This window comes from Thalassophryne amazonica, chromosome 5, assembly GCF_902500255.1.
Source record: "Thalassophryne amazonica chromosome 5, fThaAma1.1, whole genome shotgun sequence".
Taxonomy (NCBI): domain Eukaryota; kingdom Metazoa; phylum Chordata; class Actinopteri; order Batrachoidiformes; family Batrachoididae; genus Thalassophryne; species Thalassophryne amazonica.
The window spans coordinates 19967517-19991976 of record NC_047107.1 but is presented as its reverse complement, the minus strand read 5'-3'; the positions used below and the strand labels follow the sequence as shown (position 1 = coordinate 19991976).

Sequence of the window (24460 nt, the reverse complement as noted above, 5' to 3'; positions counted from 1 at the left end):
ATAAAAAAGCAAAAAAAAAAACAAAAACAAACAAACAAAAAATCTGTGAGAGACAATATAGTCAGTGTTTGAACAGTTTATTCTCAAATTAAACAAAAGCTCATCCAGAAAGTGGACAGCAAACTGGCAGTAAGAGCAGAGACAGTTACACAACAGGCAGCAAACCAGAAACAACTCTGTCAAACACACGGCTGAGGAGCAAAAAAATCCAAAATGATGACATGTCGTCTCACAGTTCCAAAAAGGTCTAAAACAGTGATCAGCAATTCCACAATAATGATCAGTGACCTCAGCAGTTCAAAAGTTAAAATCAAAGATTAGACATATTCACAGTTCAAAAACCTCAAGGCAGTGATGTGAGGCAAAAACACAGACAGACTGGAAGCGGTCAGGCAAACAGTTCTGGCTGAAACTTGGAAAAATGGTCCTTAGAAGATAGAATGATTCACAATGATCTGACAGGAAATTCTGGGACACAGCTTCTTTTAAAGGGCATACATGGGGCTGATCGATCACAAGGTAACTAAGCAACAAGGAGAAGCTTTCAGGTCAGAATCGCAGAGGAGCTACTATAAAAGGGTTACAAAGAGGAAAATGCAAAGATATTAAGAGGAGACCCTCAGAGGCAAATAAAGATGACAAGTGAAGTATTAATTGTGGATGATCAGAGAGAAACACATACTTTTCTACGTGGTGAGAGAGGCAGAGAAACCACTTGGCTGTTCTCACCAAGTGAATACAAGAGTCTCTGCAAAAGAGGGGGGGAAACGAGGGCCAAAATGACTCCAGATTTTGACTTAAAGTGCAACTGGCATGACTGTTTTTTACTGATTGACATTATTTTTTGATAGTCTGTGTTTTGTTCTGCTGGAAAAAAGTATTGAATGACTGAATTGCAACAGCAGTGTTTGGCCTAGTAAAGTGAAAAGCAGCTGAAACATTCCGATCTTAGTGTGAGGGCAGAGTGGGACTTCAGCAGACTCACTGTGCTAATCTCAGATCACTCAGTACATACAATGTCGATCAACACAAGTAGCTTCAAAGATGGCAAAGGGAGGGGCTATAATAGAGACTGACAGTATGCAGGTGACGTGAACAGAATTGTCCCAATTTACAATGGCTAAATAATATTAATATAATTTTTATTGGATCATATATTCAGTATTTAATTATATATTAGATTTGTGTTGGCAAAATCCTGGGATTTTATATGTAACACCACACCACACTGCACATGCATACACACACACACCGGATTATTGTTTTTTTAATGGGGATTTTCCACTTTTGTTCATTAAATAAAGCACTATTTTAAATTTCTCCATTCACATGAAAAACAACAGGCAGCTGAGGCACATGGAAATTGTCTGTTTATAGCATGTTTAGTGTATTATTTTGCATTTTGTCCAATCTTGTTATGCAAAGTATAAATATACCATGTCAGTTGGTTGCATAGACACTGTAAGCTCATCACATTTGGCTTGCTAATTTTTTACTTTTGAGATCTGACAAAATTGATGGTTGGCTATTTTTCCAGACATAGAAGTGGAGCAGTTCACACTTTCACTTTGTGACTGTGTGATTCAACACCATGTTAGTGGTGGTCGGTGGGTGTCAAAATCCATCCTCTCATCCACACCTGGGTAACGGATGAAGTAGGGGATTGCACTGTTTGGCTGAAATATGGTGGGGACCTTGTGTACACTGTGATCACTGTGGTAGCCACAAAAACCCAACAGAAACCCTGAACATACGCTAGCTAACAGGGCTCTGGTGAAACAAGAAGTCCTCAACAGTGGACCAGGTAGAGGAGGTGATGGCTTGTCACCCAGTTGCTGTGAAGGCTTCAGCAGGTGTTCAGACTCCAGTTGTATGGGATTTCCCAGCCATTGGTGGAAGCTAAGGCTCTATCAATGACTGTGTGTTTGTCAGTATGCAATGACATTCCTATGTTAAACAAACCCACGCACAGGCATCTCTAGATTGACCCTGGATGTAATCTCATCTGGGAATTGACCAAGAGACCATCTTCCTTGCCACTGTGGGATTGCCACGACAAGAGGTGGTCAGTGTGATTTTGTTTATTTTTGCCGGGTTTTTTGATTTACATAGAGAGTGAAGTAGGTCTGCCCTTTAAGATGCAAAATTGCAATGATCAGACCAATTCTGTTATTGGCTGATGCTGAGACACTGATTCATTGCTTGTGTCTTTGAGAATTTATGATTGTAATGTTAATTCTCTGGCCTGCCACGTGGCAGCTTTAGAAGGCTTCATGACTTGGATGGTAGAGTTTTGACCATGATCAGATTATGACCAAATTGTCCCGAGTGCAAGCTTTTCTCCACTGGCTTCCTGTCAATGTAAGATTTTGCTTCTGACATATACTACAATGCAAAGTGGTTATGGTCCTCTGTATCTTGCTGAACTTACTGACTCTGGCGTGACAGTACATCTCCCACTGTGTCAGGTCGTCAGTTCACTGTGTTCCTAGGGTGAAGAAGTCAGCACCTTTTACAACCTTTGATTATCAGGTTCTAACTTTATGGAACAACTCACCAGTTGATATTTCTGAGATGGTTTCAAATTTCTGAGATGCATTACATATGGCATCAACCATCCAAACCATGTTAAAGAAAATAATTGTAGAATTCTAGCTAAACAGACCAATTTGTCAAAGCCCAACCCTACTGTTCAAATAATTCAACAGTCCACAAGTAAGTTGTGATTTCCCCATCCTGTGTTTTAGATGGGACACAGGGATGTTTGGGCCTTGCAGTGCCTCGTGTGGTGGAGGAGAGAGACTGCGTCCTGTAAGATGTGTTCAGACACAAGGAGCCATTGACGTGAAGGTTCCGCATTCTGAATGTCCACCTGATTCAGCCCCGGATAGTGTCAAAAAATGTAACCTTCAACATTGCCCTGGCAGGTAAAAAAAAAATGACATTGCACCATCGATCATGATGTGTCCAAATATGTGTTCATTGCATATCAAATATATCGTGCAGGGGCACCTCAAATCCCTTAGCCTTGGAGCAGTGTTATCTTTTTCTAAACAGTTTATGATAAACATTTTTGTGAATTAAAGGGAAATATGATATACTGGAGGTTTATGGTAAAGAAAAAAAAAATCTCACAAAAATTTGATCAGTAACATAATACTCTAGAAACCTATAAAAAAAACAGGATCCAATTTTATATGTTTATCAAGGTGCAAGGTGGAGGGTGGGTGGGGGTTAGTTACACATGTTCAAGCTGGGACACTGCAAAGTGTGATCTTTGACTTTGAAAAAGTAGGTCAATAATAGCAGTTAAAGCCTAGTTAAACAGGTCTCCCTTGAGAATGAGACTGTGGCAGTGAGACTACCTTTATAAATAATGGTTAAATAAAAATAATAATTGTCTAAATTAATCCACAGTTGCAATTTGAAACATTAGTTTGATGTTTTCAAGAGATGAAACACTAATATTGCTTGACAGACACAACTGGGACAGGACAGAATATTTAGCAGGGATTTTATTTGGTGTCCTGTTTGTGCAGTTTTGACATTTGCATTTGAAAAGTTTATTTCCAAAATGAGATAACTGCCATTTTCAAAAAAAAAAAAAAAAAAAGTGACTGCAACCAAATTGACAGTACAAGATCCTTCCTGGTTTGTTTTCATATATATATATATATATATATATATATATATATTGATAGTACAGTGACAACAGCAGTGAAGCCCTCAAGGAGGGGTTATCTCTCCTGTTTGCTGGTTACTTGTTGTGGACAGCCTTCTCACCGAGTTAAATAATCTCACCCCAGGATATGCAGACGATTTAGTTATCTTTACTGAGGGATTCTTTGGTGTGGTAGTGTGTCCAGGCACTTAACACACTGGGAGACATTAATGATGTAGTTGTAGTGTGTGTACCTGGCTATACAGGCATTCCAGGTAATGAAAGAGCAGACTGCTTCACAACATCAAATTTGTGGGTCCAGAGCCTGTTGTAGGGGTGTCAGCTGCTGTGCAGAAGACCACCCTCCAGAACTGGATCAGGAAGCAGCACCACAAATGATGGCAGCGCTTGAGTGACTGCAGGCAGGCAACACAGCTCATGGAAGGACCAAACCTAAGGCTTTCCAGGGAGCTAGTTGGCCTGCCCAGAAGTATAATAAGTGCAGTGGTTGGGGCTCTCACAGGTCACAACCTCTTGAACAGACAGAATGGTAATGAGACTCCAACATGGACAGCCTGTGGGGACGAACATGAGACGTCTCTCCATTTTTTGGACCAGTGTCCAGCATGGGGTAGCCTGAGGCAGAGGTTTTTGGGTTCCTCTACATTGGAGCCCGACCAGATTAGGAAACTAAAGCTAAAAAACCTGGTATTCTTTATCAAGGGAACCAAAAGTTTTAACTAAGAAGGTTTATTTTGGAGGGAGCAATAGGCCCTTTTATGGCCTACACTCTACTGGGCTGATAGTCCACCCATCTTTCTTATCCTAACCTAGCCTAAATAAACATTGCCTTGTAAGCCTTTATTTACCGTGGACAAAGGGGGGTGTTGTGGTTGCTCTGTGATGCCCATTTGGGATGCAAAAACACTCATTTGTATGTTTTACAGATGGAACGTGTCAGAAGGGGGAGCGTGTTCGGCAGTGTGCGGTCCAGGAGAAGTGAAGCGTACTGTATCATGTGTGCGAACAGAAGACGGTCAAGATGTTATAGTGGATCAGAGCCTCTGTTCAAACCAGATCAGACCCCCTGATTCTGTTCCCTGTGTTGTTGATGTCTGTCCCATCGGCTGGGATTCTATGCAAGCGGTAACGGCTAAATTAAGCAAAACAACATGCATATACAGGATACAGATTCAAATTAACTTCAACAAAAAACATATTTTCCTCAATCAGGAGCAGCCGATGCTGAAGTCTGGGTTGTTGCTACACTCGAGACATCTTCCTGTGTATGTCTGGAGTCCAGTTATCGGCAAGTGCTCAAAGACCTGCGGAAATGGCAAGTGAGGAGATCGACTTTCACACAGAAACAGTATAATCTCTTTATGTTGGGTCAAACTAACCGTGATACTCATGCAGGAACCCTGCAGGTGTGGTTTTCCTGTGTGGACCACCAGACCCGACTGGAGGTGCCGGAATTCCACTGTGACGCTTCAACCAAACCTCATCCTCACACTGATGCCTGCAGCACATCGGCCTGCCCTCCCATGTGATAACAACACACTTGCATTCATCTCATAATTATCACACATAATTCATTGAAAGGAGGCAGAGCTGAATGCAGAGGTCCTCCGTTCAGCTAACATACCCCTCACACAGCAAGATAGTTGATAGTTGTTTGTCTACGTCAGAGTTACTGTCCCTGGTCTTTGCCTCACTACAGGGAATTACATTCCTTGGTATTATATTCCTTTCTTCGAGGTGCCACACTGTTGTCAAGCAGGAAGGAGAATAGTGTCAAACAGACATAAAAAAATCAAAAATAGCAGGAGTTACAGTGAGGAAAATAAGTATTTGAACACCCTGCAATTTTGCAAGTTCTCCCACTTAGAAATCATGGAGGGGTCTGAAATTTTCATCTTAGGTGCATGTCCACTGTGAGAGACATAATCTAAAAATAAATAAATAAATAAATAAATCTGGAAATCACAATGTATGATTTTTTAATAATTTATTTATATGTTACTGCTGCAAATAAGTATTTGATCACCTACCAACCAGCAAGAATTCTGGCTCACACAGACCTGTTATTTTTTCTTTAAGAAGTCCTCTTATTCTGCACTCTTTACCTGTATTAATTGCACCTGTTTGAACTTGTTACCTGTATAAAAGACACCTGTTCACACACTCAATCAATCACACTCCAACCTGTCCACCATAGCCAAGACCAGAGAGCTGTCTAAGGACACCAGGGACAAAACTGTAAACCTGCACAAGCCTGGGATGGACTACAGGACAACAGGCAAGCAGCTTGGTAGAAGACAACAACTGTTATGATTATTTATTAGAAAGTGGAAGAAACACAAGATGACTGTCAATCTCCCTCGGTCTGGGATTCCTTCCCTCAGTAAGAGCATTGAAGATGGGTCATGGCTGGGACTTTCAGCATGACAATGACCCCAAACACACAGCCAGGGCAACTAAGGAGGGGCTCCATAAGAAGCATTTCAAGGTCCTGGAGTGCATTATTAATGCATAGCTATTTTTTAAAATGGACTGATATATGCAGTCAAGTTTGCAATACAGGAGAGAACAGATGCACTCCATTTACATCAACAAATGTCATTTATTTTTGGCAAATTGCCATGCTATGTTTGGTCTTCTCTCTACAGAGGGCTCACTGTGCTGCCTGATAGCCGCAGTTATCGGATTACTTACCTAATATATGTGATATTCTAAAATTCTGTCTTAACAAAGAGTAAACTGTTCTAAAAAATAAAGGTTTACAGCGTGTTGTGGACATGTGTAAACCTGGAGATAACAGACTGCACAACAGGGAAGCTTGGCAGTTTCAGCATTAGCCAAAAGTGCAGAAGTTGATTTTGTTAATAAGGACATTTGTCACAATATATGCAGACATTTATAGCACAGAGACAGGCACTGAAAGACATTTGCTAGTATTTAAATTAAAGAAATATCATAACAAACAGACATGCCCAAGCTCCAGTTAGAACAACTGCATTGCTTTCATTAGAATAATGGGGGACATGTACAGTATCTGATTTTAAGTATTTTAACTTTTTAGGTATATTTATTCATTTCAATTTATTTTCAATTTATTTTCATTTATATAGCGCCAAATCACAACAAGGTTGCCTCAAGGTGCTTTACATAAGTAAGGTCTAACCTTACTAACCCCCAGAGCAACAGTGGTAAGGAAAAACTCCCTCTGAGGAAGAAACCTCAAACAAACCAGACTCAAAGAGGTGACCATCTGCTTGGGCCATGCTACAGACACAAATCACAGAACAATTCACTAATGAACATACAGGAAATGTTGCCATACACAGGACAGCTTCTGGAACAGATACCACACCCATCTCTGGATGGAGCCACACCCCAAACGGAGAGAAAAGAAAAAAAGCAGAATCAAGAATCAGAAAGACAACAAGTACAGTGTAATTTGTCAGCATTAAGCAACAAAACAGAAGAAATACTAAAGTGATCGCCAGTAAAGTTGAGGCCGCGTCATATTAAATGATTGATTTATAGCTATTTAAGGGTTTTACTAAAGTTGGGTACTTTGGCAGGGGTGGTAGCAAAGCAGTTAATGCGCTTGGTTTCAGTGCAGAAGGTTCTGGGTTCAAATCCCACCCCTGCCACATTTCTGAATGTAATGTGGAGTTGCATCAGGAAGGGCATCCAGCGTAAAACCTGTGCCAATTCAACATGCAGATCCACCTTGGATTTGCTGTGGCGACCCCAAGTGCAAACAAGGGAGCAGCCAAAGGGACTTACTTTACTAAAGTTGGGTATTTTAAATGTCAACTGCAATATGGGACATATGCAGTATGGGACATGTGCAATATGGGCTGAAGACCATGTGGGATTAGTGCAATATGAGTTATGTCTGCTGGGGACAATGCAATATGAGACATATGTCTAACTGGAATGGTGTAATCTATAGGTTTCTGAGCTCGCCTCACCCCCACCCCAAATCTCCTGATGTTCTTAATATTTACTGAAGTATGTGTGTGCGCACGTTATGTGTGAGGGTGGGCATTGTTTTTCATTTCATTTATTTACCCAGGTAAAAAACTCATTGAGATTGACATCTCTTTTCCAAGAGTGACCTGGCCAAGACAGCAGCCAAAACATTGTTACAGCGATGAGACAAGACAACAATCAAACACAATTTCAAACAAGAGTAAAACAATTAAAACCATTAAGACCATTAAAAACCACAGTGAAATTCAGCATGTACTAGAAGCAGTCACAATGTCCAATAGTGTTAGTTTCACGTTCCTTCAAAAGAGATTTAAATTCACCCAAAGTCACAGGATCTGTTCATTTCAGATCCTTTTGGAGTTTGTTCCAAGAAGCGGGGGCAGCATATCTGAAAGCAGTTTTTCCCAGTTCAGTTCTCACCCGAGGAACTGACATCTGAAATGTTTGTTGGGAACGTAGGCCGTAAGATGGTTGATTTTTAAACATATATACACACAGATAAGATGGCAGGAGCCCAAGAATACATTTATAGACAAATAAATAATCTCTGCTGTAATATATCCAATACATCTTGTCATTTTTACGCAGATGATACCGTTATCTATTGTTCTTCTGCCACAGTTGAACAAGCGTTTGTAGTTTTACAGTCGGCTTTTAATATAATTCAGTCTCATTTGATGAATCTTAAACTGGTTTTAAATGCAGACAAATCAAAAATAATGCTTTTTTCAAATGCTAAATGGTTTCCCACAAATCTCCCTAAGATAAAAAGCACCGAGAGCACAGAGATAGAAATTGTGTCAACTTACAGGTACCTTGGCTTATTAAATGACCAAGATTTGTCTTTTAAACCCCATACTGAGGGCCTAGTTCAAAAACTAAAGTTGAAATTAGGTTTCTTCTTTCGGAACAAATCCTGTTTTTCAATTCTTGTAAGAAAGTGTCTAATTTCTGTAACTTTTTTACCTTTGTTGGATTATGGAGATTTATTGTACATGAATGCAACTTTACAGCACCTCAAGAAATTGGACAGTGTGTACCATAGTGCTTTGCGTTTTATCACTGGTTGTGCAAACCGTGTTCACCACTGTACACTGTATTCTACAGCTGAGTATCCATCTCTGTCTGCTCGTAGATTGTCACACTAGAAAAAATTGAAAATAACAGTGGGCCTAGGACAGATCCTTGGGGAACCCCTTTTGTTATGGGAAGAAATGGAGAGGAAGACCCTGAGAAATGAACGGATTGCATCCTCCCTGATAAGTAATTACTAAACCAGCCCAGAGTTTCTTTAGAAAAGCCAATCACAGAGAGTCTGTTTAAGAGAATGGCATGATCAACGGTATCGAAGGCCTTTGACAGATCAATAAAAAGTGCAGTGCAATATTTTTTACTGTCAACAGCCTCAATTATGTCATTGAGAACTTTCACAGCAGCGGTCATTGTGCTGTGTCCTTTTCTAAAACCTGATTATTAATTAAAATGTGATTTTCTTCTAGATACTGTTTAAGCTGGTCTGCAACAAACTTTTCAAGAATTTTAACTAAAATGCATAATTTTGAAATGGGCCTTGTAGTTATTTAAAACTGATGAATCCCCTCCCTTTAAAAGAGGAAGAACATATGCAGTCTTCCACACAGCAGGAATGATATTGTTAGTCAGACTGAGATTGAACAGATGTGTGAGGGGCTCAGAAATAAAATTTGCGGATAATTTAAGAAAATGAGAATCCAGATTATCAGGACCTGCAGATTTAGCAGCATCTAATTGCTTTAGTGCTCTGTGAACCTCGACTTGTGTTAAAGGCCTCAAAACAAATGATTGGGAAACATTTTGTGATGGTGAAAGGGAGTAACTATTAGAGTGGTTTGAGTTTGGATACAAAGACTCAAATAGAGAGCGGGATGAAACAAAGTGATTATTAAAACAAGATAGAATTTCTGATTTATCAGTAATAAATTGTGAATTACTGACAATATGAGTTGGGAAATCATTAGTTTGGATTTTTCCAAAAGTTGATGTTATTGGTTTCCAGAATTTCCTTGGATCATTGAGGCTCTTTGTTGTTTGGGACAAGTAAAACTCAGATTTGGCCTTTTTAATTAAAGCGGTACACCGATTTCTGAGCTGTCGGAAACTGACCCAGTCTGTCTCTGACTTGTTTTTTCTCGCCTGGGCCCAGGCTTCATCCCTTTCTTTTAAAAGATTAGACAATTCAGTTGAAAACCAGGGGTTGAAGCGGCCCTTGACCCGAAATTTACGAAATGGTGCATGTCTATCAATAATTTCTGTAAAAGCATCATAAAAGTATTTCCATGCCAGTTCTACCGAGTCAATAATAAAAATTCTATTCCAATCAAAAGCCCATAGGTCATGGAAAAAGGCCTGTTCACTAAAATGTTTGAAATCACGCTTTAAAATAATTTGGGGTTTTGTTTTGGGTAGTTTGGTTTCCGTGACTGTAGCAATACCACAATGGTCACTGATGTCATTGACAAAGATTCCAACTGCGGAGTACTTATCTGGGGCATTAGTTAAAAACAGGTCCAGTAAGGATGAATTAGAGGGCCGTTTGGGATTTGGTCTGGTTGGGCCGTTAATAAGTTGTTCTAAATTAAAAGAATCACAAATCGATTTAAAATTATCAGAAGCAGTGGACAGCCAGTCAAGGCTAAAATCCCCACAAATTAAAATGTCTTTAAAAGCTAAGTTTGAAAGCTGATCAGTAAATGCAGACAAAGCATTATTATTTGCTGAGGGTGGTCTGTAGCAGCCTACAACCGTAAGAAAATGACCATTTAAAAGTTCAGCGTTGACGGCCAGATGGCCGGTTTTTGAGGATGCACAAGCAAATTCTGTTGTGCTGGTTTACTGTGCAATGACAATAACGGTGATTCTGATTCTGATAGCATTCTGCAACAGGAAGCTGATGACAAAGAGTACAAATCCAAACAATGGTCAACCCATTCTCCATGTAATGTGGATTTGGGTCAGGAAGGGCACCCGGCATACGACTTGTGCCAAATCTACATGCAGAACCATCTTGGAGTTGCTGGGGCAACCCCAGGTGAAATCAGTGAGAAGCCAAATAGACTTCCTTTTTTTTAGTTTAGGAGATTTAAACCATTATCAAACCTCATATTCAGAAGAAGCAAAGCAGGTTCTGTCCTGGTTGTGGAATGGAAGATTTGATTTTTTTTTTATCTTGAAACAATATTAGAAGAGTCTTGGGAGTATGACCAGCCAGTCTCCATGTGTTTTGTGGACTTGGAAAAGGCATACGAGGTGTCCTGTGAGGACTGCTGGGGGAATATGGGCTACCAGAACCACTGCAATGCACGATCTGGTCTCTGTATGACCAAATCCGGAGCTGTGTCCACATTCTCTGCATCACACTGGACCTGTTCTTGGTGGGTGGTGGACATCACCAGAACTTCCCCTTGTCACAAATCCTGTTTGTGATATTTGTGGACAGGATTTCAAAGCGCAGTCAAAGAATGGAGGATGTCCAGTTTGGTGACTACAGAGTTACATCTCTCCTTTTTGCAGACCATCTGGTTCTTTGGGCTTCAGCAGGCAGTCAGCTCCTATGCGGATTGGGCAGGTTTGAGGCTGAGTGTGAAGCAAATGGTATGAGAGCAAACACCTCCAAATATGAGACCATGGTCCTGTGCGGAAAAGGGTGGATTGTCCCCTCTGGACCAGGGGAGACTTATTGCTCCAAGTGGAGGAGTTTAAGTATCTCTGGGTCTTGTTCATGAACAAGGGTAAGCTGAGGCGTGACATTGATAGGTGATTGGGGCTACATCTGACGTTTGAAAGATGCTGTATCTGACTGTTGTGGTGAATAAAGAGCTGAGCCAGATGGTGAGACTCCAGATTCATATAATATAATACCATAAAATACCTCCAGCATTTGGCTTAGGAACACCGCAGGAAGAGTTACAGAACTTGGTCAATTATATGAAAGTATAGGATGAGCTGCTTGGTCTAAGGCCACCGTGACCAGGAATGAATGAATTGAACTCAAGAATGAGGTTCATACATTTGCACTTTCCTACACGTGTTAATTTGTTCACCAAAATAAGTACATTACATAAATTTTTCTTTCTGATGCAAATATAAGCTATTACTCAATAAATGGACAAACACTTTTATCCATTTTATTATTTAAAAGTAGGACAATGAATGAAATCAGTTCAACAGTTCAGTCGGGTAAAATGTGCAGTTGTTTTTAGTGTAATATAATTTAAATTTGTGTATATAAATTTGAGGAGGATTTATGTTGAAAAAAAAAAAACTGTAGCCAAAAATGGTTTCTAAAATGCAGGTGGCGGTCTAAACAAGGAGTCTGCAGTGTAACATGTGGAGGAGGTATGGCCAACAGGGTGCTGTACTGTGCAGCAGAGACCGATGGAGAAGAAGAGGTTCTTGTGGATGATGCAGAATGCAATGATTTTCCCAAACCAGAAGCTGTGGTTTCATGTAACACACAGACCTGTCCAGCAAGGTAGATCCCACACAAGCACACACCTGAGAATAAATCCAGAAACCTCTCACTGCTGCTGACATCATTCCAGGTGGAAAGTTCTCAGAACCTCGGCCTGCTCTGTGTCATGTAACATGGGTGTAGCTCAGAGGACTGTGTCCTGTGTCCAGTTCGTGCATGGCAAAGAGAGCACAATGCCCAAGGAAACCTGCCACGAATCTGTCAAACCAGCAACCACAGTGCCCTGCCTGGTGCAAGTGTGCACCTTCAGATGGGAAGTGAAACCATGGAGCCAGGTACAGTCTGCAGGAGAACTAATGGTTTGTAAAATGGGCATTATCCATAAGATTGGGGGTCAAGGTTAGGTCTAGTCAGAGCTACACAAGTGGTACGCATCTCTGAATTTTTCAGTTTTTCAAGAGACTGTGGCCTGTGGACATCACGCAAGACTGGCAGCTGTGCATCACAGGGCACTGGATTTATCACGGGGTATTCTGGCAGTAGACTGCTCCGGTCACTAAGCAAGAACCTGGCACAGAATCTTGTTAAAAATGTCCCTTGCAATTATTTTGCCTCAAACTGAGAGCAGTATAATGCCCCGATGGTACTTCAGGCAGTCAACTTTTCTGATTCTGAAAGGGACAATAAGTCCTTTCTTCCAGCCTATAGGGATGCAGGAGTGTCCCAGCTGGAGGCAAAGATTGCTTGCAATGCCAGGGGAACAGCATCTCCTGGAGGACTTCAGTCTCACTACCACAGATTTTTGCAGCATATTTCACTCATTTTATATATACACTCAACAAAAATATAAACGCAACACTTTTGGTTTTGCTCCCATTTTGTATGAGATGAACTCAAAGATCTAAAACTTTTTCCACATACACAATATCACCATTTCCCTCAAATATTGTTCACAAACCAGTCTAAATCTGTGATAGTGAGCACTTCTCCTTTGCTGAGATAATCCATCCCACCTCACAGGTGTGCCATACCAAGATGCTGATTAGACACCATGATTAGTGCACAGGTGTGCCTTAGACTGTCCACAACAAAAGGCCACTCTGCAAGGTGCAGTTTTATCACACAGCACAATGCCACATATGTCGCAAGATTTGAGGGAGCGTGCAATTGGCATGCTGACAGCAGGAATGTCAACCAGAGCTGTTGCTCGTGTACTGAATGTTCATTTCTCTACCATAAGCCGTCTCCACAGGCGTTTCAGAGAATTTGGCAGTACATCCAACCAGCCTCACAACCGCAGACCACGTGTAACCACACCAGCCCAGGACCTCCACATCCAGCATGTTCACCTCCAAGATTGTCTGAGACCAGCCACTCGGACAGCTGCTGAAACAATCGGTTTGCATAACCAAAGAATTTCTGCACAAACTGTCAGAAACCGTCTCAGGGAAGCTCATCTGCATGCTCGTCGTCCTCATTGGGGTCTCGACCTGACTCCAGTTCGTCGTCGTAACCGACCTGAGTGGGCAAATGCTCACATTCGCTGGTGTTTGGCACGTTGGAGAGGTGTTCTCTTCACGGATAATGATAATAATACTTGTAACAGTACAAGACATAGGAAATGAGGTAGAAATAGAATACATATGTATATATATACACACGCACACACATACGTGCGTATATATATATATATATATATATATATATATATATATATATATATATATATATATATATATATATATATATATATATATATATATATATATATATATATATATATATATATATATATATACAGTAGTGTTCAGAATAATAGTAGTTGCTAAAAAAGCAGTTTGAACATAATAGTTTTGAGTTTGTAGTGTCAGCAGCAGATGCTACTATTATTGTGAACACCCCCTTTTCTACTTTTTTTACTAATAGCCCAATTTCATAGCCTTAAGAGTGTGCATATCATGAATGCTTGGTCTTGTTGGATTCATTAGAATCTACTGAATCTACTGGTACCTTGTTTCCCATGTAACAATAAGAAATTTACTCAAAACCTGGATTAATCTTTTTAGTCACATAGCACTACTATTATTCTGAACACTACTGTATATATATATATATATATATATATATATATATATATGTGTCATTTATCTGGCATTTATTCGTCATTTATCTGGCATTTATTCATTTACACACGTGTCGTCGTCGGATGTCGTCACAATCCATTCTGTGTGCTAGCTAGCACTGTTGTGGAAGGTTGTTGTGACCACCATCGGAAAGTCATTGAAATGACCGAAGCAAGTCTGGCGGTTAAAATGTTAATTGGAACATTGTTGTCGAGGTCCAGTCGCTTGTTGTGTGGCTGTTAAAATCTGCGGCTGTAGTGTGGCTGGTGTACTGCGGTCGTTGCTTGATTGGGGCGCTGCTACTAGCAATGATGCTGTTAGCAAGCGTCAAACATCTCAGGAGCTGTTGGATCCGTCGTTTTGCTGTCGCTGGATATCATCGTTGGCGTTTATCAGCTGCCATCAGATCCAGGGGGCCGCTGTTGCTTTGGCCGGGAGATTTGCAGTGGTCATTTGCTGTTGGTCTGCTTCAAGGAGGTGTTCATATCGTGTAGGCCGGGTTTAGCGGCCTACCAAATCCTCGATTGCGGCTTGTTGATTTTCTTGCTGTCGGTGTTGGAGGTTCATTTTCAGGATCATCAGCTATGGCTCCAAAAAAAGGTACTTTGTTCTTGGAAGAAGAGCTTGAGGACATTAGGAAAATGTTAAATGAAATGTCAGCGCAAATGAAGCCCATTAAAGAAGTAACTGACCAATTAAAGATTATTTCGCAACAACAACAGAAGATTTTGGAATTAACCAAACAAGTGGTGGAATTACAAAGGGCTAATGAGGAGAAGGATAGAGTATTGAAATCTATGGAAAATCGAATTGCTGATCTAGAACAGCAGTCTAGGTCAAATGACCTTCTTATCACAGGATTGGATATTAAGCCTCGAAGTTATGCAAGAGCGGTGGCTCCAGGAGAGGAGCCCTCTGAAATGGACAACCTATCTGTAGAGGAACAGGTGATCTCTTTTTTGAAGGACAAAGGTATTGTAATAAATTCTGATGATATTGACAGTAGTTACCTTTTCCCGAGGAGAGGTCAAAATCGACCTAAAGTTACACTATTGAGGCTTAAAAACAGGAAACAGAAGATTGAAATCTTAAAACAAGCTAAGAACTTAAAAGGAACGAATGTATATATAAATGAATATTTGACCAAGAGAAATTCTGACATAGCAAGAAAGGCACGATTGTTAAGAAAACAAAATAAGATACAGGCTACATGGACACTTAATTGTAAAGTTTATATTAAATTAAATGGAACTCCTGAACAAGCTAAAATCTTGTGGATTAAAGATGAGAATGATCTTGATGTGTTTAATTGATGTAAGTGTGATGAAATGCTTAATAATGATATGTATTGGTTGATTGTGATGACGAAATAACCTTAATATAATTTAATGATCACGGTTAATAATCAGGTTACCTCTGTAAAGGAGCTTTGTTTGGAAACATTTGATCATAGTCATTTTGCCTCTCGCCATTGTGAATTTGAATCAGATCCAGATTTTTTCTTTAATGATAATATCGATCGACAATGTAATTATTTTACAGAAGAACAATTTAAGGACTATAAAATTAATGATGGAGATTTTTCAATAATACATTTTAATAGTAGAAGTCTTTCTCGGAATTTTTCAAGAATAAATGATTGTTTAGACACAATTAGCAAAAGTTTTTCAGTTATCGCTATATCTGAAACCTGGTTAACTAAGGATAATTATGATTTTGTGCAGTTGAATGGCTATCAATTGTTTTCTGTAAATCGATCGAAGAGAAGAGGCGGTGGTGTGGCATTATATGTTAGGTCTGATTATGACTGTGAATTGGTTTATAATATGTCATTTACAATTGATAATATCATGGAATATGTTACAGTTAAGATCACATCTATAAATTCAAATAATAGGATTGTTAGTTGTATAGACAGAGCTCCTGGAGCAAATATTGATAATTTTGAAGAAGTAATTATGAATATGTATAATAAAATAAATAAGAATTCTCATTTATTTATCTGCGGTGACTTGGATCTGCGGTGGATTTTTTAAATCCTCATAATCATTCACAAACTATTTCATTTATTAATTCGTTATATTGCATGGGATTATTTCCGACCATCATTCATCCAAGTAGAATAACTTTGAATACTGCAACCCTTATTGATAATATTTTAACTAATGTTATAACTTGTAATCTTAATGCAGGAATATTGTTAAATGATATTAGTGATCATCTGCCTGTATTTACTGTCCTTGCATCTCAAGATCGAGTGCTCCAAAAGGATTGCAATAGAAGGAGTAGTAATGTAACACCAAGGACTGTTGATAATTTTAGGGAGGATTTATTATGTCAGAATTGGAATAATGTTTATGTTGAGGATGTTGATGAATCTTATGATGGGTTTATTTCTATTATTTCTAAGTTATATGATAAACATTGTCCTCTTGTAAATAAGTTAGATAATAATAGATTTAGTAATAAACCATGGATGTCTAAGGGTCTTCAGAGGGCATGTAAAAAGAAGAATCGATTGTATAAGCAATTCATTAAATTGAGAACAAATGAAGCTGAAAGTAAATATAAAATGTATAAGAACAAATTAATTCATATTATGAGATCTAGTAAGAAAGAATATTACGGTGAGTTACTTGTTAAAAGCAAGAATAATATAAAAAATACATGGAATATATTAAATGATATAATTAAAAAGAATAAAAAAGGTAGAGATTATCCTTCTTATTTTCTTTTTAATAATACTGTGATAGATGATAATGTGATGATTGCTGATCATTTTAATGAATATTTTGTTAATGTAGGTAGAAATCTTGATACTAAGATTGATCCAATGAGTGATAAATTCATTGCAAATAAGATAATATTTAATAAAAATGTGTCAATGTTTGTTGGTGCAACGAATGAAAAATAAATTATTGATTTGGTGCAGAACTCAAAAAGTAAGAAATCTACGGATTTTAATAATTTGGATATGGCTCTTTTGAAAAAATTGTTGATTGTATTGTAAAACCTTTTACTTACATTTGTAATAAATCCTTAAGTTTAGGTAAATTCCCTTCACGAATGAAAATAGCCAAAGTAATTCCTTTATTTAAGTCTGGTGACAAACATATTTTTTTCTAATTATAGACCTATTTCACTTTTACCTCAATTTTCAAAAATATTGGAGAAAATTTTTGTTAAAAGGTTAAATAATTATTTACTTAAGTATGAGATATTGTGTGAAGAGCAATATGGGTTTAGAAAATCTAGGACTACTTCACATGCACTGATGGATTTTGTGGAAAATATTGCGACTGCAGTTGATAATAAGCAATATACTGTAGGTGTTTTTTTTTATTTGCAGAAAGCGTTTGATACTGTTAATTATGAAATTCTGAAAAATAAATTGGTGAAATATGGAATCAGAGGTTTAGCATATGATTGGATTGATAATTATTTACATGGTCGGTATCAGTATGTTCAATATAATAGCATTGATTCTGAATTCAGGGAAATCACGTGTGGGGTGCCTCAAGGTTCGGTGTTAGGTCCTTTGTTATTTATTTTATATATAAATGATATTTGTTTGGTTTCATGGGTATTGAGGTGCATTCTTTTTGCTGATGATACGACTGTGTTTTGTAGCGGGGATAATCTTGAACAGCTTTTGGACATTATGGAAGATGAACTCGGGAAATTTATGGCTTGGTTTAATGCTAATAAATTGTCACTTCATCTTGGAAAAACTAAATGCATGATTTTTGGAAATAAATTTATGTCCAAATGTAAAAATGTTACTATCAATAATATCGAAATACAGACAGTATCTGAGTATAAATTCTTAGGTGTTATAATTGATAATAGACTTTGTTGGAAACCCCATATAAATTATATAAAGTTAAAAATGTCCAAATCTATTGCTATTATGTATAGGGTTCGGGACATATTGTCCCAGGTTGGGTTACTTACATTATATCATGCTTTAATTGTACCATATATGATATATTGTATTGAACTTTGGGGTAATACCTATAAATCTAACACTAATCCTGTATTTCTTCTACAAAAACGTGCCATCAGAATTATTGGTAATATACATCATTTTGAGTCAACACATTCCATGTTTAGGAATTTAAATTTATTGAAATTTAGGGATTTAGTGGATTATATTCTGATACAAACTTTGTACAAAGCTAATAACCAGGCTTTGCCCTTTTATGTCCAGAACTTGTTTCAGAGTAGGGAATTGGGATATAAATTACGTGGTTGTATGGTATTTAAGAAGCCTCCTGTACGTACTAATGTTAAGGGGTTTTGTGCTTCAGTTAGAGGGGTGAAGATTTGGAATGAATGTCCTGTGGAAATTAAATTGTGTGGTTCATTGGCCTGTTTTAAGAAGTGTTATAAAAAATTAATAATTTCTGGTTATAATAATGGTGAATAATATATTTGTTTCTTTTTTGCCTTTGTATTTTGGTTTGTTAATAGTGCTACATTTGTATTGTGTGTGATTGTATTTGCATTTAAATATTGTATGATGTACGGGGTGGGCGTTTATAAGCTTCTGCTTCTGCCCACACCCTTTCAGTTGCATTGTTGGGTTATTTGTTTGTTATTTGTTTGAGTTTGTTTTATATGTTTAAATTTTTTGTGTTTTTTGATGTGTCTTATAAATTACAGACTCTGTTGCTGTTGTAGTTGCTGCAGTTGCTGCTGCTGCTGCTATTTCTGTCGCTGAATAAAAATAAATAAAATTCAATTAAAATTCAAAAAAATATGACTGGGATTGAAAAGGAGATAGGAGCATCTTCTTTACAATATGTGAAATGGAGTTTAGATGTGATAAGGTGACATTAGTGCAGGGATTTGTAAACAAGTTGTTATTGCACATGATATGTGGACATATTATTGCATGTGATTACTGTTATTGTACAGTCTGACAGCAGCAGGGAGGAACGACCTGCGGTATCGTTCCTTCTTGCACTGAGGGTGCCTCAGTCTGTCACTGAACGAGCTGGTCAGCTCCACTACAGTCCGGTGCAGAGGGTGAGAGGAGCTGTTCATGATGGATTTGAGCTTGGTTAACACCCTCCTCTCGGCCACCTCCTCCAGAGAGTCCAGAGGACAGCCCAGGACAGAGCTCCTCCTCCTCTCCTCAGGAGGTGGAGGCAACTCTGACCTTTTTTGTACAGGGCGTCGGTGTTGTGAATCCAGTCCAGTTTGCTGTTGAGGTGAACACTCAGGTATTTGAGACTGTCCACAGTCTTTATGTCCTCCCCCTGGATGTTCACTGGTGGGTGAGGTGGTTGTTTCCTCCTGAAGTCGATCACCATCTCCTTTGTCTTACTGGTGTTGAGACACAAGTGGTTGCGCTCACACCAGTCCACGAAGTCTGTGATGACCGACCGGTACTCCAGCTTGTTCCCCTCAGACACACGACCCACAATAACGGAGTCATCAGAGAACTACTGGAGGTGGCAGCTGTCTGTGTTGTAGGTGAAGTCCGAGGTGTAAAGGGTGAAGAGGAAAGGCGAGAGGACAGTGCCCTGGGGGGCCCCGGTGCTGCACCTTACCACCTCAGACTAACAGCCGTGCAGCCGCACGTACTGCGAGCAGTCAGATGGTCCAGGCAGCGAGGTGTCCATCCACACCTACATCCTCCAGTTTCCCCCGCAGCAGTGCCGGTGTGATAGTGTTGAAAGCACTGGAGAAATCAAAGAACATGACTCTCACTCTAATGTTGATGTTGTTATGCTGCACTGAAGCAAATCCCATTGTGTGCCCATTATCGTAAATTGAAACCTATGAATCTAATAAGTGCAAGAACAAACACTGCTGTGTTTGGCTTTTTCCCTCCTGCTCTCCAGTGTTCTGCATCATGTGGATACGGGATCCAGTCCAGGGCCGTGACCTGCATGGGGCCCTCTAAGCCAGAGCCGCTCAGCCCACTGCTTTGTATGCACATGCCAAAGCCCATCACCATCCAGGGCTGCTACCTGGCCAGCTGCAGCCTCGAACCGCCCACAGCTGCGGTGGATGTTCCAAGAAACGAGGATGTTCTACTGTCTCCCACTCTGATGCGTACATCCGCACAACAGCGCCATCTTCCTCTCAGTCCGACAGAGACGATCACCATTCCGCAAACAAGCACTACTAAACCTACACCGACACCCAAACCCAGTTGGTAGACAAAAGCACGTCTTACATGTGATCAGGCAGAGCTCCGGGATGACACAATGTGCTGTTTTCCAGATGCATGTGGACAGCTGCTCCTTGAAGAGTCAGGTGTGGTGGACTTGAAAGACGCAACTGGCCGGTGCGTGGTATCCATAGGTCGTCCTCTGGATGAGGTCATTCTTATCAAAGTGGCTTCCAGTTCTTTGAACTGCAGAAAGAGTAAGATTTAACACACACGTGTTTCATACAGCACTGAAGTGGAATCTCATATCTGCATATCCCTGCAGAGGAACACATCACATTTTTTGACCGCTTGGCATTCATGAGGAAGTGTGAGCATGCGACAGGAACTGAACTTACAACCAGAACCAATGTTTTGCTCCTGCGTCAGAATCTGTTTACATCTGGAAATGGTGTAGTGCTCACCTACAGCTCCCAGAAAAACATGAAGAAGAGTCACCATCAGGGTAAGACAGCTACTATGATCAAAGAGGAAGTTCATTGTTATCATTAGTTTAATTATCAACATGGTCAGTGCCAAAAGATTAATGTGATGGTTACAAGATTGTTCACTTTACATATTTAGCAAAAGCAAGTTATATTAACAGTTTGATGCAACGGAGACACAGCCTGGCAAAGGTAGGAATAGTTCATTTTAAAGCGCTGCCATCTTGAAAATGAGACTTCTGGTTAGGGAGCCTCTCGCTTGCGTGTTTGGCGTCATTAGAAACAACAGCTCAGCTGTCAGATTTCCAGGGAGTGAAATGGCCACTGGAGGCACATTCCGCGCCGTATCAGTAAGTAATTTTGTTGTCGTTGTTAACCTCAAGGATTGAGAAGGAGTGAGAAGGAGGAGAATGTCAATGTAAAGCCCTGGTCACACGGCACTAATGAAGGACACCAAAGCCAAAATGAAACAAGAAATCTGGAGTTACGTTGACTTTCAGAGAAATAATTTAACCATTGTTCAGCTTCGTTCCTGTAGCTGGTGCATCATCAGAATTTTCAAACTGTTGAAAAATGTGAACGAATCCCGACGATAACTTCAATTTGTCCGTATTCCGTTTTGCTTTCTGTATTGATTCTCATCCTTTGCGTAGTTCCTGTACCATCAGCGTTCCGTTTGACTGTTGTCCAACAGCATCCAACCTCCCAAGTCCAACGTCTCACACAAACGTTGACGATATCTGAACAGATCAATAACTAAAGATCTGACAAGCTGAACATGACTCGTCCATGTGTGGGACAAAAAGCAATGTTGTAATACAAATACAACAGCGACAAGAACGTTTTAGCAACTACTTTAACTATTTACGCACGTTCCAGCCATCTGACGGCATCCGGATCTCCCTAACCAGAAAGAGTTGTGACGTCACCACGCACGCCCGTAGGCGTTGCTCTAGCAGCAACTTGAAAATCATCTATTGAAAGATTTCAAAGACTATGGAAAGAAAACTTGTGTCTAAAGACCCTCGAACAACTAAGACACTAGTGAATGACTTAGCCAAGTCGGGACTTGTAGTCTCAAAGAAGACAATCACTACAGCCCTGGATGGGAATGGAGTGTGAGACTGCAGACCCAGAAAAACTCCACTTCTGCCTAAGAGAAAACTCCAAGACAGACTGAAGCATGCTAAAGACACCCTGGAGAAAGATTATGCACACTGGAAGTGGGTCCTTTGGTGTGATGAGATGAAACTAGAGCTCTTTGGCCATAGAGATGTTGGTTATGTCTGAAGAAAGAAGGAAGAGGTGTATTTCCCAAAGAACACTGTCTCCACAGTGATATGCAGCGTGTGGAGTATTATGCTGTGGGGATGCCTCAGTACATCTGGAAATTGGAATCTCCTCAAGGATACGTGAAGATTTTGAAATAAAACTCCAAATGGTCAGCAGCAAAACTGTGTCTGGGTTGTTGTTTTGTCTTCCAACACAACAATGACCCACATCATACATCATTTCTGGTGAAGAACTATGTCCAGAAGACCGAAGTGAACATTACTGACTGGCCTGCACAAAGCCATGACTTGAATCCCACTGAGAACCTGTGGGGTGAACTAAAGACCAAGGTCCATGCCAGAAGACCATCATATCTGGAGGAGCTTGAGAGAATTGCCAAAGAATGATCTGAGATTCCTCAGGAGACATATCTGAGACTTGCTGAAAACTACAAGAAATGACTGCAGGCTGTTATCCAGCAAAAAAGTACACACAATTGACTATTAGGATCAGGAGGGCTAATAATTTTGATCTTGGTAGTTTTTGGTTTTTATGAAATATTTTTGTTTGTGCATGCAAAGTATAATAATATAAGCATCAAAAATAAATGTAGGATATTTAAAAATGCCGTGTTGAAAATTCCTTGCTGTGTTAAAAAGAGCACTTGGAAGGAAGGAGGAACTTTGGAAAGGAAACATTAAATTTCATAGAGGGCGAATAATTGTGTCATCATCTGTATATAGCAGAGATGGGACTAAGTCACTGTCAAGTCAGCTTGCAAACAATTGGTGGTCATTATGACTTGAGACCTGACTTTGGACTTACTGATTCATGACTTGAGAGTGACTTGATGGTGACTTCGTCCCACCTCTGGTACATAATCAATGTAAATCCAATAAAAAAGTAGGGTAACTATGCATAGATTCCAAAAGAAAGCTTGTTTGTGGATTGCCTTGTGCAGTACTGAATTACAGCTCCACAATCCAAAACAATCTAACAGCATAAACTCCAGATGAAGAATTACCATATAGTTGAATCAGTAAATGACACAGGCTGAACAAAGACTGAAAATGATCAAATCCATCTATTTGCCAACAATATACATTTTGTCTGTGCCACAGATTGTGACATGCAGCTGTTTTCCCCTAGCGGTGTTTTTGAGAACCCAACAACATCCAACACCAATCACACCTGTCGGGTTCTCATCAATGCCCCTCCCTCAGTGAAGATCAGAATCCAGGCGCTACACATTGGTTTAATACTAAATGCCACCAACAGCCAGTCTACCTACATCATGGTACGAACGAGCTCTTTAACACCTGCTGTTATGTCTGGAATGGAAGTAACACTTTCTCCTCATGGCTGAGGCGTGTTGAAGAAGAAAACCAGTGTGTGTAATATGTTGTGTTCTTTTTCAGATCAGAGACATGGATGTCTTAAAGACCAATGTGTTCAAAGGCCAACACCCATTCCTGTGGCATTCTTCTGGAAACATGGCTGAGGTGGAGTTTCATGGAGACTACCTGCACTCCAAAGGGAGCTTCAGGGCTGAATATTCATTTGTTCATTTTTGAAACCAATTATTACTCAGTCTGAGGATATGTAATATATAAAAATCTTTTTTCCCAAAATATTACTTTTCATATATAAAACAAATATTTTACAGTTAATACCTTACGTTGTGCTTAAGTTTAGTTCAGTGATAAATACACATGCTTGGCAGTAATTACTCAAGAAAATATTAAATCATAGTGCTCAACTTCTTGACATCTTTTTTTGTATAATTTTGAACAACACTGTGTCTGTACAACAATAAGGGAAAGTGGGAATAATCAGGGTACTCATGCATACCTGCCTGCTCTACACACCACTACATAAATGTACAAGTAAATATACACATATACACGTATAGACGTATGTAGAACTTCATCATTTGACTTCGTTATGAAGTCATTCATTTCAATTAATCATAAGTATTTTGCTTAAGAATATATGTGACTCTGCGACAGACTGGCGTCCTGTCCAGGGTGTACCCTGCTTCACGCCCTATGACTGCTAGGATAGGCTCCAGCTCCCCCATGACCTATAATTGGAGTAAGCAGCTGAAGATGAGTGATGTGAGTGAGAATATATGTTTTAGATCATCCACTGACACAGTAAATTTATAATAAGGTTTGGTCCCAGTCCAAATAGAATTAAATACCCTCTATTATAAAGTGAAATCAGCTCTACCATCTTGTCAAATCAAGTTTTTCAACTCCAATAAGAATCATTCACAGGATGATAAAGTTGATTTTACACTGCGATAGCGCTGATTTAGCATTGTGATTGAGTATACGA

At 39.5% G+C, this 24460-nt stretch overlaps 1 protein-coding gene across 1 annotated transcript in view; it reads left to right on the top strand.

Moving 5' to 3' along the window:
• The window catches only part of adamts13 (ADAM metallopeptidase with thrombospondin type 1 motif, 13), a 69567-nt gene extending 45793 nt beyond the window's left edge, over positions 1 to 23774 (top strand). The window contains exons 19-29 of the mRNA XM_034169537.1: positions 2748 to 2927; positions 4609 to 4807; positions 4895 to 4997; positions 5078 to 5207; positions 11997 to 12176; positions 12247 to 12451; positions 20092 to 20404; positions 20477 to 20620; positions 20689 to 20868; positions 23242 to 23417; positions 23539 to 23774. Of these exons, the coding sequence (XP_034025428.1) occupies positions 2748 to 2927; positions 4609 to 4807; positions 4895 to 4997; positions 5078 to 5207; positions 11997 to 12176; positions 12247 to 12451; positions 20092 to 20404; positions 20477 to 20620; positions 20689 to 20868; positions 23242 to 23417; positions 23539 to 23694 (1966 nt within the window). The 3' untranslated portion in view covers positions 23695 to 23774. The remainder of the gene's footprint in view (positions 1 to 2747; positions 2928 to 4608; positions 4808 to 4894; positions 4998 to 5077; positions 5208 to 11996; positions 12177 to 12246; positions 12452 to 20091; positions 20405 to 20476; positions 20621 to 20688; positions 20869 to 23241; positions 23418 to 23538) is intronic.
• Positions 23775 to 24460: the final 686 nt, after the last annotated feature.